Source organism: Macrobrachium rosenbergii, chromosome 12, assembly GCF_040412425.1.
Source record: "Macrobrachium rosenbergii isolate ZJJX-2024 chromosome 12, ASM4041242v1, whole genome shotgun sequence".
NCBI classification, from domain to species: Eukaryota; Metazoa; Arthropoda; class Malacostraca; order Decapoda; family Palaemonidae; genus Macrobrachium; species Macrobrachium rosenbergii.
Genome location: NC_089752.1, coordinates 117,946,605 through 117,965,974, shown reverse-complemented (window position 1 = coordinate 117,965,974; position 19,370 = coordinate 117,946,605). Strand labels below are relative to the sequence as shown.

General features: G+C 36.6%; 1 protein-coding gene across 1 annotated transcript; it reads right to left on the bottom strand.

Moving 5' to 3' along the window:
• Window positions 1-1,970: 1,970 nt before the first annotated feature.
• On the bottom strand, window positions 1,971-2,468 carry LOC136844191 (41 kDa spicule matrix protein-like). Its single transcript, XM_067113208.1, has one exon. The coding sequence runs from the start codon at window positions 2,466-2,468 to the stop codon at window positions 1,971-1,973; it is 498 nt and encodes a 165-aa protein (XP_066969309.1).
• Between the last annotated feature and the right edge of the window lie 16,902 nt (window positions 2,469-19,370).

The following is a 19,370-nucleotide window of genomic DNA, read 5'->3' as shown; positions in this document are numbered from 1 at the left end:
AGTCTGTAGTATCCCTGATTTATAGAAATTCCCAAGAGCTGTATTTAATCTTCTGCCTGCTTTATACACCATCAATCGATTAATTTGCTTTCATTCCACCCAGAGAGCCCTTTAGCAATGAGTCTGCAAAGGCAACAAATCTCTGTAGAAAGCGAAAATTACTTGAATGCGAAGTGAAAAAGCTTAAACCTTTCCCGAATGAGTCGAAATAACAGTTTTTCTTACTTCCTGAGTTAATGCAGCGTAGTGTGGAAAGTGACACCAATTTCAGTAAAAACTATATTGTAAAATTTATACAGTTAATGGCAGATAACTAATAACCATTCATTACACTCAGAGAAGGCAGCCTGGAATGTCATTTTTTAGAGCTCACCTCAGTGCTGCAAAATCAAGGAAACTCAGCCCTTTTACAACACACAGTTTAACAATCCAGATTTTGCCACACTACTAAAGGTTCAATCAGTCGTGGTTCTTAATACAATCACTGTATTGTTGTGTCACGCAAAATGTTGTCACTTCCAATGTCAATTTGTTGAAAAAAGGCCTTGAAACAAATTAGGTTCCTAAGAATTGTACATAACAGTAACACTGACCTTGAATGTTCCCAACAAAACTGGTTATTGCGTCAATTTTGTTCAAATTATTCATTAGACCCATAAATTAAATATTTAAATTTATATTTAATATTAAGGAAATCTTCTGAGAAAATCAGTATTTGGCTGAAATAATGAAAAGTAGCACAAATTATTCCCATTTATCCATGAAAGCTTGGAAGACTTAAGCAACAGATCTCTGTGCATAAACCATAAGCTTTTTAGTATTGACTGGGTAAAAAAAAGTAATAAACACTACCTTACCATTCAGCTGTTTTGTCGTGGATTGGACGTGATCAGTTACCTACAAAATGCCCCAGAGACCTGAAAAGCAGAGAGATTCTTTATCAATACATTCTTTGTCGAATTTGACCCTAACGAAGGTATAAGTAAAGTACAGTATTTTGAGGCTCAAAACATCGAAAAATAACCCAGCAAGTCTGTGCAATGAATTGATAGACTTGTACCCAAGTGCTATGGAGAGCTCCAGTTCTCCCTCCCTTTCAATACCACACTGTAACATTCCATTTCCTCCCTTCCATTCCTAAATCAAACTGGAATAATCCAGTTCCCTTCTTCCCTTCCTAAACCACACTGGACATCTCCAGTGCCCTCCTCCCTTCATAAGCCACTCAGGAAAATTCCAGATCTTTCCTCCCCTTCCTAAAGCACTCTAGAAAATTCAAGTTTCTTCCTACCTTCTTCAACAACTCCGGAATATTTTTGGTCATTCCTTCCCTTCCTATTTAGTTAAAATTGTCTTTAACCTCTTTAGAACTCAGCTCTGTTCTATATCTGAGGCAAATATAGTTAAATATCTACCTATGCTTGCTGCCTTTGATGGAAGAACCAGGCGCTACCCCGCCTTAGGGGTGAATGGAATGTGGTTTTATAGGAATTTCGTTCTGTGCAAATGTTAAGTAGAGGCGACTGTCCTATGATCGATTTACCATTTTTATACAGACTATATACTTAAGAAATAACTACAATGTACAGTTTCTGACCCTGGTCGCGTCTATATGACCTAAAATGGCATTTCTGGTTCAAAGTTTAGACCTCAGTCCTCAGCAGATCTTATTAAACTATTCTCATCACAATATATATATATATATATATATATATATATATATATATATATATATATATATATATATATATATATATATATATATATATATATATATATATATATATATATAAACCTTTCAGTACCTTCAGCCTTGTTATTGCAAAATTGACATGAATATTTTACTAAACATAAATATAAATAATTGCATTCATATCCACCCTTGAATTGTCGACAGATTAGTGGGCTTATTTCTAAAGATTATCTGCCTGGTTCCTGGTTCGTGATTCCTGGTCCATGGTTCCTGGTACTCAATCCCTGGTCCCTGGTCCCCTTATCCTGGACCCTGACTCCCGTTTTCTGGGTCCTGGTTCTTGGTTCTTGATTCCTGGTTCTTTGTCTTTGCTTCCTGATTCCTGGTTCTTGATCTCTGGTTCCTGGTCATGGCCTGGTCCTGGGCCCTGGTCATGGTTCCTGGTCCCTGGTACTTGGTCCCTAGTTCCTGGTTTTTGGTTCCTGGTCCATGGTTCATGATTCCTGGTTCTTGGTTCGTGGTCCCTGGTTACTGGTTTGTGGTTACTGGTTCCTGGTTCTTGGTTCCTGGTCCATGGTTCCTGGTTCTTGACCCCTGGCTCCTGGTCCTGGTCCCTCGTTCCTTGTTCTTGGTCCACGGTTCCTGGTTCCTGGCCGTGGTTCGTGGTTCCTGGTCTATGTTTCTGATTTCTGGTACCTGGTTCATGGTTCCTGTTTCTTGGTTCCTTGTTCTTGGTCCACATTTCCTGGTCCCTGGTTGCTGGCTCCTGGTCCATGCTTTCTGATTCCTGGTTCACGGTCCATGGTTCCTGGTTCCTAGTCCCTGGTTTCTGGTCCTTGGTCCCTGATACCTGGTTCTAAGTCCTTGCCCCATGGTTCCTAGTTCTTGGTTCCTGGTTCTGGCCCTGGGTCCTAGTCCCTGGTTCCTGATTCCTGCTTTCTGCTCCATTATTCCTAGTTCCTGTCTCCTGGTCCCTTGTAACTGGTTCCTGGTTCCTACAGTCGTTTCGATACACCCAAATTTGCTTAAGCAAACCCTCAAATTTGATTGATTAAAAAAACATGAAATTTAATTAATAACAATGAAACAAAATTTTGGTGATTCAAATATCTCGCATCTTAATTCTCTGATAATTTCGCAATTCTAATTTGGTCAAAATATCCCAAGTATTTTTTTTTTAAATCTAAATGTGTAGGGAAATAATTATTTCGCGATTCTAATTTATTACGAAAAAAATGCTTAATATTAAAAAAAATTAACAATAAACTCGCCTTAATGGACCAAATAATATTTTCGGTTTACTGGGAGACATATCTTAGTTCTCTGGTAAGGGATTCAGCTGACAGGTTTACAGGGGAGAGAGAGAGAGAGAGAGAGAGAGAGAGAGAGAGAGAGAGAGAGAGAGAGAGAGAGAGAGAGAGAGAGAGAGAGAGAGAGAGAACCTTGACTTGTATCAAATCGAATTAATGGATATATTGAAACGACTTGAAGTGAACCGGCCTTAGGCCTATGTTTTTAGGCTTTCAAGCAAAGACGTGTCTGCAAAGGAAAAAAAAATAATCTACATTAATTCATTATATATAATCAATAATTTATCAGAATAGAAGGCCAACCGCTGGTACTTATGAGGTCATTCAGCGATGAAAGGAAAATTGAGAGCAAAAAGGTTTGAAAGGTGTAACGGGAGGAAAACCTCAAAGCAGTTGCACCATGAATCAATTGTTAGGAGAGGGTGGAAGGAAAGATGGAAGAAAGAATATGAAAGGAAGTACAGTAAAAGGAATAAAAGGGGTTGCAGCTTAGGGCCGAAGGCACACTGCAAAGAACATTAAGTAACGCCTTCAGTGCACCACGTGAGGTGCACTGGCGGCACGATCCCGCTACCAGGTATTTATTGACAATCATCCCATCGCTGGTTTCAAATTTCTCTTTATGACGTCACAGGAAAAATACCTAACTATCATTCAGTAATGTCTACTGCAACTGACAGTAATTATTATTATTACCAATCTCTGATATTAAATAAGAGCCTGATTTATCTCATAGTTCAGAATCTGCACACGACTGACATATTCTGACAGAATGGCAGGCAGTGTGTCATTTCCTTCATAAAATACAACTGATATTTTGGTGCTACTATAGTAGGCGGCTACCTACCTGTTTCTACACTGTTTGGCTTTGTTTAGTACTAGCCTCTCGGGGATCAAATGTCCTTAGCTAAGCCCATTTGATCACATTTGATCCCCAAGGGGCTAGTACTGAACAAGGCGAAACACATTATGGTCCCTTAGGTAGAAAGCCTACTATAGTAGCACCGATATTTTTAATGTCAATTGCGTTAAGATTTTGCAGCATTTATTTCAGCTACTCAATGCACTGGAGTGAAATTTTTTTTATATAACATTTCACATACCTCCATTAACGAACAGTTTTGACAAAGTCAGATTCCCTCACTTTTTAATTAAATTTTTAGGTACTTGAGAAAATTGATGCTATTTTTTTTTTCAGACGTCAGTATCTCTAGCTAATGATGAAAAATTCTGTCACCATTAATTTCATAGCTCATACCCTATATCCAAGCGCTTTTCCAGTTAAAACTCAAACCATGCAAGCGTATTCTCATACCAGGCCTATTTCAAAGTATTTTTCAAATTAATGGGAACTAATATTACTGTACTGACAATTTCAAATGAAGTCATCTAAGCAAGAGATCAGTAACTTTTGAATGCCATTAAGCAAATCTGTCCTTTTAAGAAAGCAATTGATTAGACGTGAGGCATACGTCGATTTAGAAGTAAAACCAACTAATTAACGGGTTAGGACACTTGAAGAGTAATTTCTGTCAAAAATTACATCAAGAAAAAAGGACAAACGACCTAGCATTAGTGTTGAAAAATTTTCATGACTTCAAAATTCAAAAGACTTTGAAACTGAGAGAGAGAGAGAGAGAGAGAGAGAGAGAGAGAGAGAGAGAGAGAGAGAGAGAGAGAGAGAGAGAGAGAGCCTATCAAATAAATCTTAATCTAATCCCGGTCAGAATCGAGAGAATCCCGGATTTTTTCTTCAAATCCCAGGCTAATAAAATAATAGGTGGGCGTGGCGGAGGCCTCCAGCTGTCAAACTTGTAAACAGCTGGTTCACGATAGATTGGGAAGCTTTCTCTTCGTTTCTGATTATTTTTATTTTTTAGACTTCAAAGGCGTCATTTCAGTTCCGTATTATCTATGCGATTTCCCTCACTTGAAAATTAGATTACTGGATAGGAATCATTGCCTGATCTACTTTTGCTTCTTTTAACGACCGGTTCCTCGTTTGATAAACACCTTCACTTGTTTTGAGTGTTGTATTTTTGCCTTATTAGTGTTTTTACATCACCGTGCAGGATTGAAAAGTGAAATCGGACAGATTCCCGAAAGCTCTCTGTAAAGATTCATTTTTCATCATGGGTACCCATACGTAACTGTGGAATTGTTTCTCCATAATCATTATTTTAAAAAAGCACCTATCAGACTTTTCAGTTTGGGGATTTAGAGCACAGTAAATCGAGATAGTTGGATCCTTGCCACATTGCTTGAAATAAATAAGGACCATCAAATATCGATTGTGTTGGTTTCAAGAGAACAGATGTCCACACCAGGCCTCTCACCCCTTCAGCACCTTGCTACACTTACAAAAAAACGTTCTGCTTGAACGCCCCAACGCAAATAGGTTTAAGAGTCTTAGAACTGTCGCAGAAATTTGAAAAGAATTCCAGCTCAGAAGGACTTCCCAGTCCACAAACATTTCTCGGAAAGTTAAGAGTTGAGATTCTGCGACCACTATACTTCTCTCAGTGGACATTTTAAAGCTAGCTAGTGGTTATTCGACCCCACAAAGCCTACAACATCAACAATATCCCTCAATAAAGAAATAAACACTACCTTGAAATGCCTTGTTCTTTACCGAAGTCCTCTCCTTCATCTCGTGGGCTTGTTTTACAGAAACGTTCATCTCTCTTCACGTTTACAACTACACTGAGTCTCCCAAAACAAGGACAGGAATTGCTTTGACCAATCAGAGGCCTACACCATAAACACTGTTTCTAACGCCTCCTTTTATTGGCTGAAATCTTTGGGTTTTGGTAAAGTGTCTTCGTAAACGATTCATTATTGGCTGGTGAGACGAAAACCCGTTTTCCGAAATTTCTATGAAGATTATTATTACCTCCAGTATTAAGTAAAAAAAGTTATTAACAGGTAAATTAATGGATATAGACACGCAAATAAAATAACTGGGACTCCTCTTAAAAACTCAATATAATAATGATTAGAATATGTAAATATTCAGCTTGTTAATCGTAAAATGAAAATTAGCCAGAAAATCTTTATTTCAGAAGGTCCAGCAAAAGATTGGATATGAAAGGCATCTAAATTTCTGCCATTGCAATGCAGTGGTCAGCCAGTGACTGCTGGGGGTTTGATGGGGCGTGGGGGCATGCCTAGGGACTTCACCTCTGGGGCATAATATATATATATATATATATATATATATATATATATATATATATATATATAGCAAATTAGCGCAAGTACCCTTTGATGTATGCTTGGTGAAAAGTTAGGATAAGCCAAGCCTGACCAGCTGATGTGATTAACGTGTCATTTTCTAGCATCAGGTTCAATACATTTGTATCTATTTATGTATTTATTTATTTACTTGTTAATTTATCAGTTTTACTAATAACTGCAAAAATGGCTGACTGGAGTCTCCGAGAAATAACCACATTAGCTGCCCATGCTTCTGGTCTAGTACCCCCCATTATCTTCCCTTTTTTTTTTTTGCTGCAATGGCTGTTCATCCTCATCAATAGAGGGTTCCACAGGTTGGGGATCAATGCTGGTGGTGCCACTGGCTTCAAAAACCGATGAGGGTGGGTTAGGTTGGGTTAGGACCTTTCAAAAGATTGAAGCGTCATTAACAAAATGAGCTATGGGAAAACTGCCATACGAACTGAAATAAGCATGTGAAGTCTTCGTAAAATAAAGTACTGAAGGCAATTTGGAATCCAATATGGCGTCCTCCCAAATGCTGAAGCAACTTGAATGGCGATTAGACACTTCCGTCCCAGCGATCATTGAACGGTGTACTGAACATTAATTGCGTATATATGTAATGTTTATCGAGATTACTCAAGATTTTAGTTGTAATCAGCACGATAAAACAACATTTTGTTGCCTTTAATCTTTCCTTTCTCTTCAACATCACTGTTTTCCTCATTCGTCTCGCCTATTGTGACTCGGCCTTGCTCAATAAAGACACCATTACCGAACTCTATTACCTTAAAGGACTCATTATCATTCCTATCACTATCATCTGAACATGAAACATTATCCAAAACAGCTCTACTTCTATCACAACCCATCAACCTATTAACTTTTTTTTGCACACTATTGGGGGACGGGCCGACTGCAACGCAAACTTCCATAGAATCTACGTTGTATAAACTCATTATGGATGGCATATTATCACTCTGTGATTAATAATACCGTCAATAATACCGATAAAGCGATTTTTTTTTTTACGAAGTTTTCTGAACGTCAAAGGGTTTCACAAAATTAGTAGTAGTAGTATTAGGAGATGGGGTTTTCCTTTGAAACGGCTCCCTTGCTCGTTGTACTCCTCCTTTGTTTGTTTGTGTTTAAGCTTATGCTTCTATAAAGCCATAATTATTTTACAAATTCTTTCCTAACAAACACTATGATTGGCCTCCAGCGTTATCCCCAAATAAACACAAATCTTTAAAACGGCTCTCCAGAAAAAATGGCGATTAGATTAACTGACCTGCCGCAAGGCAGTTATTTGTCATAACGTCTCTCCAGAAATATGATGAGCCTTAAAGGCGATAATTGACAATAATGGAGGCGGTGCATATCATTATTTGTAAAGCTACTTTTCGCTCGAATGTTACAGGAAAGGATTCTTGTTTAAACGCTAATTTCACTGGAAGCTGGACACAAAACTTTTCTCGAGTGGTAGATGTACTCAGTTACTGTAAAGCTAATACGATGCACTTGCAAGATTATTTAAAAGGCATGTGATCACTAATACGGCTCCAAAATTATCCAGCACTTTGTGTTTCGTCAAAGCGAACAAATGGAAATCAACTGGTTGTAAAGTGACCAATTTCAATCTAGGCCTAAGAAAAAACAAAGCAGAAACAAAGACCATATTAAAAACTAGGTCGAATCTTTTTGCCTGTTCATGTAAAGAATGGAGGAGGATTCACAGGAAACCTCCTGATATGTGGGTAGAATTCAGTCTTCGCTACTTATTATTGTCAACAGCCAAGCCAGATGTTATTTATGCGTATGAACACATAAAATAAGGACAAAATTACCACAGAAGATGGAACGGAATGGAATATAGAGTTTGGGCCAATGGCAAAGCACTGGGACCTTTGAGGTCATTCAGCGCTGAAACGGAAATTGAGAGTACGTAGGTTTGAAAGGTGTAACAGGAGGAAAACCTCACAGTTGCACTATAAATCAATTGTTAGGAGAGGGTGGGAATTAAGATGGAAGAAGAGAATATGAAAGGAGGTGCAGTAAAAGGAAAGAAAGGGGTTGCAGCTAGGGACTGAAGGCACAGGCTCTTGCTTGAAAATAAGGGGGGAAATTCCCCAACTAGGACGCAGAAAACTACACCACGAGATATCAAGGGCCCGAGTTTTGTCACGGAGAAATAATTGATTGAATATTTGTTTTTTGTGGAATTGCTTAAAATAAAAAAAAAAAAAGTTGATTGCCATGGGAACATAATTATTTGCTCTTAATAATCCAAATTAATTAAAATCTAGAATTCGTATATCAATATAACTCATTTTCATTCTTGACAATTTTAGACAGACATAGCCTGAATGTGAAGTCGAATCACAAGAAGGAATTCTTAAAACAATATTTTATTCAATACTTGTATATATATATATATATATATATATATATATATATATATATATATATATATATATATACATATACATACATATGTATATATATAATGTATATATATGTATGTATATACATATATATATACATATTTTATATATATGTATATATATATGTATGTGTATATATATATGTATGTGTATATATATATATATATATATATATATATATATATATATATATATATATATATATATATATATATATATATATAATATATACATATATATATATAATGTATTACCATTTGAATGATCTGTGGCTTGGCAGAGGATACTGTACAGTACTTGTACATAAAGGCAATTTTGAAAAACAAATAAAGGTTAAAACTAAAGTCTTGCAGTAACTGGCTTAAAGTGAATTTGTATTTTTACAGTTCTGTGTAAAGGATTTTCCAATAGTGCAAAAAATATCTTTCAGTTTTATGAGCAACAACTACAGTTACAGTTCGAGGGATCAGAAGAAGCAGTTCAGGTCAAAACAGGTGACATTTGTGTCAACTTCCCTTGAATCCCAAGTCATGATCGCATTATTATTATTATTATTCAGAAGAACCATATTCATATGGAGCAAGCCCACCAAAGGGGCCACTGACTTGAAATTCAAGCTTCCAAAGAATATGGTGTTCATCATTAGGAAGAAGAGAAGGTGAAGGGAAACGCAGAGAGAGAGATCTCACTTATTAGAAAGGAACAGTAAATCAATAAATAGATAAAAATGTACTAAAATGCAACGAGACTAACATTATGGTAGCAATTCATTGCATCTTCGCTTGGACTTCTGCAGTTCCAGATGCACGACATCCTCAGGGAGATTGTTCCGCAGTCCAACGGTGTAAGGAATAAAGGACCTCTTGAACTTATAGGTCTGTGAATATGTGGTTTAAATGGTGTCGAGTTATGAGTTGCAATGAAAGTATGACGATTGTTACCATTTGGGTTTAATTTTTGGATTCGGCCGTTATAATGACGAGATACCGACTCGTTCTTCTGGGTGAGAAAATGAGAGAAGAGGAGGAAGTGGTGAGAACTCTCATCTAATGGGAGGTTGTTAAAAAGGGCTCCTTCCACCTTTCTCTCTCTCTCTATACATATATTATATCTATATATATATATATATATATATATATATATATATATATATATATATATATATATATATATATATATATATATATGTACACATGTATAATCAATATTTATAAAAATGGCTGTATGTATGTTCCAGCATAACTCTGGAATGTATGGAGCAATTTCAACCAAACTTGGTATACATATGATTTACTATCTGGAATAGAATACTGAGGGGGTAAGACATCACTAGCACCAAAGGGGGTGGGGGTGGGAAGGGCTTCTTTGAAACGGGGCTGGTGCTGCCTGTAGACTTAGTAACTAAATAAACTTTACGGGTTTATCATACCTCACTTCAACCAAGGAAAACAAGACTTAAAGTTGCAGAAAGACTGGGGTTGCTCTCTTTACTGAAGGGAAGAAGTACTGTATATGCCCAGGTTGTGTTTTTACCGTGCAACGCCAGGTATGTCAGCTGTTTATCTATACATATAAAAGTGGATATACTGTGTGTGTGTGTTCCAGCATAACTCCGAAATGTACGGAGCAATGTCAACCAAACTTGGTATACATATGACTTACTATCTGGAAAAGAATACTGTGGGGGTAAGACATCACTAGCACCAGAAGGGGTTCGGGGTGGAAAGGGGGTGACATGTAAAAATAACAGAAAACGACAAAAATGGCCTCTTTAAAATACTTACCTTATGCCAGATCTTCTGGTGGCCATAGAACCTGTGAAAGAGTATGCAAATTCCACGTGTTTTTGCAGAAAGTTGGCTTTGATGAACTCCAATTATAGACCTCTTGATGACATCTCAGAACAGGAGGTTACCAGTCTACTATGTCTCCTTCCAAGATCCTTAGATTAGTGTGATACAGTACTCATTTTTTCTACATAGTCTCTCTTCGTAATTTTAAAGCCTGGTTTTAAGTATTGTGGATAATGAAGGTATTCCTTTAGTTTTGACTGTCATTTGTTGGGCTGTTGGACCCAGGCACAGGGGTCTCATTACCACCACCACTTCTGCTGAGGTGGCATTCTCTGTAAGGCTGCTCTTACCTGTCTTATACCAGAAAGCCTTACTACCTGAGAGGGACCCACCCTCTGGCAGCAGCCCTATACAGAAAGGATCCCAGACCAGGTTAGGTTCTGGGTTTCGTGTGAGAGGCCTTTAGTTTGCATAGCTGGGCAGTTTCTTGTGTAGCTGAATTAACACACCATCCTTCTTTTAATTTAGGAATCAGCTATCTTTAACAGTAGGAAAGATTCAGCCTAATAGTTTAAATTTTCATAATAAAATTTACTATTTGGATACTTGCCTGCTGTTGAAGCCGCAGCCTGTCAAGCCTCCCAACAACTTAGTGGGTTGTCAAGAATTCTGCCGAGAACTTAAACATTTGAAATTCACCTGGTTGAGAATAGGTGAACTAGACAGTCATCAGGGTCAGACGAACAATTTTCTTTTCATTTTGAACGATGACCGCACCTGCGGTGCACAGCTATCTTCAACACCGAGTGAGTATTCAAATAATCATTTTTATCATGAAGATTTAAATTTTCAAAAATAAAAAAGTAACTTGCCAAAAATTTTGTACTGCTATGTAGGTAAGAGCATAAAAAACAACTTGCTTTACATAGCATTAAATTTTAAATGAATGCTTTACGAATGAAGAAAATTGGACAAGAATATAAGGGTATGGACTCTTAAAGGCTTAGACCTCCAGGAGTGCCCCAGTGCTTGGCTGGAGAGCCTATATTTAAAAACGGTCAGATCATATCATTTAATAAAGACAAATCCTTCAGGCCAGCCCTGTGAATTAAATACATTAGCTCAGTGGCCTGATAAAGCTACGTAATAATTATGACTGGGGATAAGCCTTACATCCAGTAAAAAGACGTGTCTGCTTTTTGCATTGTTACTTGTATATTTACAGCTATAATGTTATTTTACCGCTCACTATTCCTTCAAGATATAAAAAAAAAATTATTTAAATATCATTTACAATGATTCAGATGTTACAGTACATCACAAATTAGAGGATGAGTGTCAGTTAAGCATATATAAATTTAATACCTTATCCTGTACAGCAGTATTGTATTCTGCTATTTTATGTACCAGTTTTTGTAAAATCACAATTTTTTTTTATTTTCTGATGGTGGTTCCTGGAACCAACAGAGGGGGGATCCTGGAACCAATTGGGGGTCCTGGAACCAAAAGATGGGGGATCTTGGAAATAACAGAGGGGGGATCCTGGAATCAATAGAAGGGGGATCCTGGAACCAATAGATGGGGGGTCCTGGAATCAACAGGAGGATCCTGGAACCAGTAAAAGGGGGATCCTGGAACCAACAAAAGGGGGATCCTGGAACCAACAGAAGGGGGATCCTGGTAATAACAGACGGGAGATCCTGGAACCAACAGATGGGGGATCCTGGAACCTGTAGATGAGGATCCTGGAACCAACAAAAGGGGGACCCTGGAAGCAACAAAAGGGGGATCCTGGTAATACCCGAAGGGGAATCCTGGAAATAACAAAGGGGAATCCTGGAACCAACAGAATGGGGACCCTGGAACTTGCAGATGAGGATCCTGGAACCAACAAAAGGGGGACTCTGAAACCAACAGATGGGGGATCCTGGAACCAACAGAAGGGGGACCTTGGAATCAACAGAAAGGGGGTCTGGGAACCAACAAAAGGGGAATCCTGGAACCAACAGAAGGGGGATCATGGTAATAACAGAAGGGGAATCCTGGAAATACCAGAAGGGTAATTCTGGAACCAATAGAATAGGCATCCTGGAACTTGCAGATGAGGATTCTGGAACCAACAGATGGGGGATCCTGGTAATAACAGAAGGAGGACCCTGGGACCAACAGATGGGCAACCCTGGAACCAACAAAAGGGGATCCTGGAACCAACAAAAGGGGATCCTAGAACCAACAAAAGGGGAGGGGGATCCTGGAACCAACAGATGGGGGATCCTGGAACAAACAGAGGGGGGGATCCTGGAGCCAAACCCGAGTAATTCGAGGACATACGCTCGCTGGATTCAGATTTAGATTATTGTTCTCTGATCCACTTCACCTTCCCACCAAGGTACTATGGGTTTAAGACAAAGGGATATCTCAAATTAAAAACCATCTTGTCTACTTGGTATATTTGGCAGGCTCAACAAGACAACAAGTAACCTAATAATGAATGCATATATACATGGTATGCTCTAATAACAGTGTATTATAGGGCTAGTAGGAACCAAAAATTTGAGTTACTGTACTGTATACTGAAAACAATTATTTGCAGCTGACAATCACAGTAACTGATTACTACTTCATGAACAAATACCAAAGGCAGTTTTACATTGTTTTTGTTTGTTTGCATTCAGCATTAATGCCAACAACTAAGAAAACTAAATTTATTTCATTCAAATGCAAACCACATTGCACTTTTTTCGGTTGCATGAATAATTGGTATAGTGATATCCTAACATACCAAAACCAAATGGCTCTGCATATTAGTTTCTAGGTTTTATTTTATATATCTTACTACAAAAAGCAAATACAGTAACTTTTATTGTAAATATATCCAACATATACATATCAGCAAAAGCATCTCGGTCAATTTAATGTTTGAATTTGAATGTATTGTTCACATTATTGAAATTATATTCAAACAAATACACATTCTAAAATTTAAGAAGACTGAAAATTGGGTAGAAGAGTAAATAATATTCAATTATTGTCTTCTGTTGCAATTAGAATGTACACTACAGTAACAAACTGAATTTGAAAAGTAACTTTCATTAACACAAATTTGAGGTATCTACATACCAAAACTTTAGTCTTACATCAGTATCACAAAACACTTAAATATCTGAAAAGTGAAGTACCACGGTATTATTTAAACAACTGGAATGTTAGATGATGTAAGGCTCAAAGTCAAGTGTTTTATCAAAGTAACTCAGATCTCTCAAATATGTGTTAGTGTGTATAGCTGATTCCTAACTGGCCCTAAACTGTCAGAATTTCCATTGTAATTATACCCAAAATAATACTGAAGACTTTGGCCACTAGTGTCATGCAGATTTTCAGATACAGTATGTATATAGTTACTGTTATTGTCTGCATAAAGAAACATTCGGTTTTTATAGTAAGACTAAGATGTATACTGTACAAACTAGCTAGTCTCAACATTTTTATTTTCTACATTTCATTGTTAAAGACATAAATAAATGTTGAATCACAGTCAAGATGTGAAGTGAGAAATCACTTGGAAAGTGGAGTTAAGCTCATTTGCTTAAAACCAACAAAATAAGTCTACAAACTTTACTTTTTCCCAGAAACCATGTATTGTTCACCATCATTCATGTTTGTCACTCTGAACAGTACAGCTTTTAAGTGTACCTGTTAGCATCCATTATGAGTATTTGAAGAATGGGTATCTAGTGTAAATCAAAATTTATTGCATAACGTGAGAATTGAAATTAATGAGTAAATGTCACTGACACATTATAAAGTAATAACAGATGAAATATTTACATGAGTACGCAAAAACATAATTTTTAAAGAGAAGAGAGAACAAATCTTTTTGAACTATGCTATTGATGTCAATTTTTGGACCCACTTTCTATAAAATACAATATATAGTACTATTGCCATAAGAAATCAATTCAAACTACCATATACGGTCTTGCTACACAATGGAATAGGTGTGTGAATATCACCTTTCGGTCTGCAAACACATGGAAGCATAAGAATTCTCTTTTCTACTCCAGTGACTTCATAGAAGCTGTCATGTAGCATAACCTTTTATACACTGTATTTGGAAAGTTATTATGTGAACTGTGACATAAACATACAAGGCAGGAGGTGAATACGTAGCAGCATGACTTGTACAGCATAAATCATGTCACTGGTGTACCTATCTTTCATGTACTTTGTTTTCAGGCAGAGACAAAATTACAGCGAGGGGGGAGAAAACACTTATGATTAACTTACCCAGATACTGGAATGCTATGAAACATTAATTCTAAATCCCTAAATTTCACAATATCAAGTTATGATTCATACATGTACTTTTTGTAGAAAGGGGATCCTATAAGCATTGCTACAAGAATAAATTTAATGAAAGGGTTAAAATGCCAAACTTCCATGAAATGCATGTACTGTATAGCCTGTATAAGGTAAAATACTGAAGTTCTAATGTCAATTTTTTAAACTCCTAATAATCTAGACTCTTAACCCTGCAAGCTCAGTTGGCTTAATTATTCTGTAAATCATAGTGACAAAAATAGCATTACAAAAATATTTCTTTGGTCAAAATTCATACATAAGAAACTACTGGTGTCACAAAGGGACCACTTTCATGGGGTATCTTTCTAGAAAATGCAACTGTTGAATATGGATTGCAAACTTGCAAGATATAACTATGCTCTATAGGAGGAAACTTGGCACCAGACTTAAAGAATGCTCATCATGTACGAGTATTGTCCAAACGGAAATTCAGGATGCAGTATTTCAGTCTGCTGGTGAAGCCTGTGATGCTTTTAGTAAAATTTCAGTTTTTATTGTGTGTAAAAGCTCTCTCCTCGACACACTTGCTCTCTTCCTTGGAGAAAAATAAAAGGCTTTAAATGCAGATGAAATCCCAATATTTTCTAGAACAGTTCAAGGTAAAAATGGAATTTGAAAGTGGATTGCTGGAGAATGAATTCATTAAAGACTTAAAGATGCAAAAATAGCCTAAAAGAATTTGCTTTTGAAAATTCTTGACAAAGTATTTTAACTTATTTCGTAGAATTTGATAAATAGAACAAAAGAGATCTTTACTAGGAATCTATTTCCACGAGAATTAAGCTTTAGAGGAGAAAATACAGTACGGTAAACTGCACTATTTATCTTCTTACAATTCCCTTTACCCCAGCAGATAAATTACTCAAATTTAAAATATATTTTTTATGCTCATCATTTTATTGTGCAGATGTGATGGGAATGTAGCACAAGACGCTTAGTCTTACCTGTGTCCTTTGTTTGTAAATTTTCAGGTTGATTTGTGTTTTTCCATGAAGTTTTATTGTCTTTAATGCAATTTACACATTTTACTGACAATCTACAGGTATATAGTTACAAATTAGTTTTGTTAACTTTAGCTTATTCAAGTTTTTACACATCCTGTGGTAAGGAATTAAGAAATCAAAGTCAGAAGTCTTCTGTTGTGAAGCATTGCTGGTACTGGCACTGATGATACTGGAAATGAGGGATTCTGGTAAAAGAGTCCAAAGATTTTACACAGAATACTGGTAGTGACATACTGACATGATATAAATATTTCAGCTGATATTTGTCACTCCAAGCACATAGATTTTAACTGATATACTGTCACATCTAACTTGACTGGGAACACATTGGACGGAATACATTTTTCTTTTTTAGTTTAAGGGAATTATCCTGATTAATAGAATTGAAGTGTCTTGTAGGCCCAGAACCTTACATAAATTACATAGTGGTCTGCTACCTTTGACAACTAATGTAGTGGCAATGAACACTGTATTTTTACATTACTGTAAGATTCTTGTTTAAGAACTCCAAAGGACTTGATTTTTTTTAGAACTGACATATTACCCAGAAATACTGCTGTAAAATAATTGACTGGTTCTCCAGAGAGCCAATTTTTCAATGCTTTTTCTCCATTACTGTATTGAATATGGAAATGCCAAAAACAGAGTAAGTAGTCATCAGGCAAAGAATCACGTTTCATAGTGAGACAGTACTAAAGGGTCAACAAAATAGATTTTAATATCTCAAATTGCATCACAAAGTCACATCACAAGGACCTCATACTATTGGGAGGGGGAGGAGAGCTTGCGTTAAAGATCTCAGTTGTGAAAACATATCCCTAATGATATAACCACCATTCGTGATTCTGTGAAAATACAGTCTTGTCTAAGGAACACATATTTTGCAATTGTCCTCGAATACACAGAGACTCATTACTGTTTACAAGGGCTAGAGTAATTAATAATTTGGAAATTATCTGGTTGTGGTTCTACTACAAATGGAAACAAAATAATTACGCATTACAGCATCCTAAATTTCCAGTATTTGGACCTGGTGTCAAATGAGTAAAATTGTACACTGAAAGGGAACTAGAAAACGTGTGGGGAAACAATGAACAATCTCCCAAAATGACATGACTTGGAATTTTAAACTAATTTCTTTTTAATGAAAACAGCCTTATGGCAAACATGAAATATCATCTGTATTGCTAACAGATATTCTCTCTTCTGTGACTAGATAAGCTTCTACACATAAGCTAAATAGAATCTCTTTGGAATAGCACACTCTTGACGTACATAACTTGCACCATTATCGTTACATGAATACAGTATCATTCTTGGTGGGAGGAGAGTTGGGAGGAGGGGGGGGGTTGTCTGTTACTAGCCACAAAACTAGGTTCATTATTAATTCTCTAATTCATGGTATGAAATGTCATGAAGGAGATCCATTTTGAAATCCCACACTGTCTACGGCTTTAGATTGTGTAATTACGCTTCTCCCTCTTATTTTAAAAACAACTGATTTTATAAATCTGACTGTGTCAATTACAAGGTACAGCCAGTCCCCGGTTTACGGCGGGGGTTCCGTCCCCGACGGTGCGCTGTAACCTGGAAATCACTGTAACCCAAAACATCATAATTATAATGGGAATAAATAGCACTTACAGCGCCGTTAATGGCGCCGTAAGCACTGTTACGGTGCCATAAGCGCCGTGAGTCCGGGTAACGGCACTGTAAAGCAGGTAACGGCATCGTAAATCCACTTACGGCACCGTGAGGCGAGCGCGGTAAGTCCGGAACGATGTAACCCGGGGACTGCCTTATACATGATTGATACTACATTAAATAGTTAAGTACATGTTAGCAGTTTAGGAAAATACTAAAAATTAACTCAACTCTTAAATACAGTGCAATTTCCTCAATCAAACCTATGGAATACTGTACTGTAAACCTTGGTGAATTTATAACAGAGATCCTAGAAATTCAAATTTCTATATTGGCTGTATATCCCTATACTGCTTAAAATATATGGAATTAACAATTCAGCAAATTTTGCTTACAGTAATTTCATCATTCAGTGATGGTATAAAAACAACAAGAACATTTACCCACTGCTGATGCTCAGAGATATGAATCAAGTCAAGATGAAAACCTGGATTCAAAAGAGATCAAGCCATTCCATTCCAAAGCAGATTCATTCAAACCCCGTTTTATTACAATCTCAGCACATGTAATGTTGCTTTCAAGTTGCGTAGGCTGAACTTGACATAGTGCCCGGCTACGTTTTTTTGGACAAGGGCATTTTCATATTTTGATTTGTTTTTTTATACAATATTTATATCAGTCATTTAATAATTGTTCAAAGGTATGTCTCAGGACAGTAAGCTGTTATTCAAATCATCTGTAGGCACTTAATTGTTAAGTATCTCCTAAACATATGTGAGTTTTATATTTGCCATTTTCCTTCAGGTACCTCCATAACAATGTAATACTGTAGCTGGATATTACAAATAATAAAAACAATTCTTAAGAAGAGCTAATTTACACATTAGAAAGTAAATTACTACGTATGCTCACTTCCGCTCTTTGAGAGAAACAAAAGTGACTGATTTCTTCACAAACTAGTCTGGTTATCATAACCTCTTGGCTTAGAAGTGCTGTGACCAAATTAGCAAATTTTGTTAATCTAAGAATAACTAACAGTGGAAGGTGTCAATTTTCTTTGCATTTTGATCTCATGAATAAATATAGCATAGAGAAACAAATCCACGGCTGTGTATGGGTACAACTATATTTAAAAATGAATCTGTACAGAGAGCTTATGGGAAAAAGTTCTCTGTATAAATTTATTTTTAAATATGGTTGTACCCATACATAGCTGTGGATTTTTTTTCTCCATTTCGAGACTAATGCTACTATATTTCTTAAGTGTAGTCTAGTCTGAGCAGTGTTTATTTAGGAACTGAGGATATACTGTAACAACATGATGTAGACACTGCACGTAATATAAAAGTGAGCTTTGTACTGTATTTTGAATGAATAACACACATTCTGAAATTTAATATATTTGTTTTTCATTTCACTTGCACTTGTACTCACTTCACATGTATCAACTTTTATTTACGGTGATGCTTACAATTGTAAGCACTTATATCGTATAAACGTTTATTGCAGGCAAGGAAGTTAGGCAGTGATTTCACACATACTTCCTTATCAATAATCTGAAACAGGGTGAGTGCCTTGACAGTTATGTCTGTAAAATCTATAACTACTGTATAAGTGGTAATTTCGACAGAAACCTTTTTCAGGCCCAAAAGGATGAATTTACTTCCAATCTGAATGTACGTTATGTTACTAATGACAAAGCAACTCTTTGAATCGGAGTGAAATGTTATCATGCTTTGAAATGGAACATTCCTCCTGAAGGACCAGTACTGAGCATTGCAAAATAAAGTACAATACATAAGTAGAGAGAGTATCACAAGAATATATTAATACCATAAGTATGAAGGCATTAAGTTCATGTTAAAAATAGCCTAAATTCTAGTATAATCTCTGACCAAATT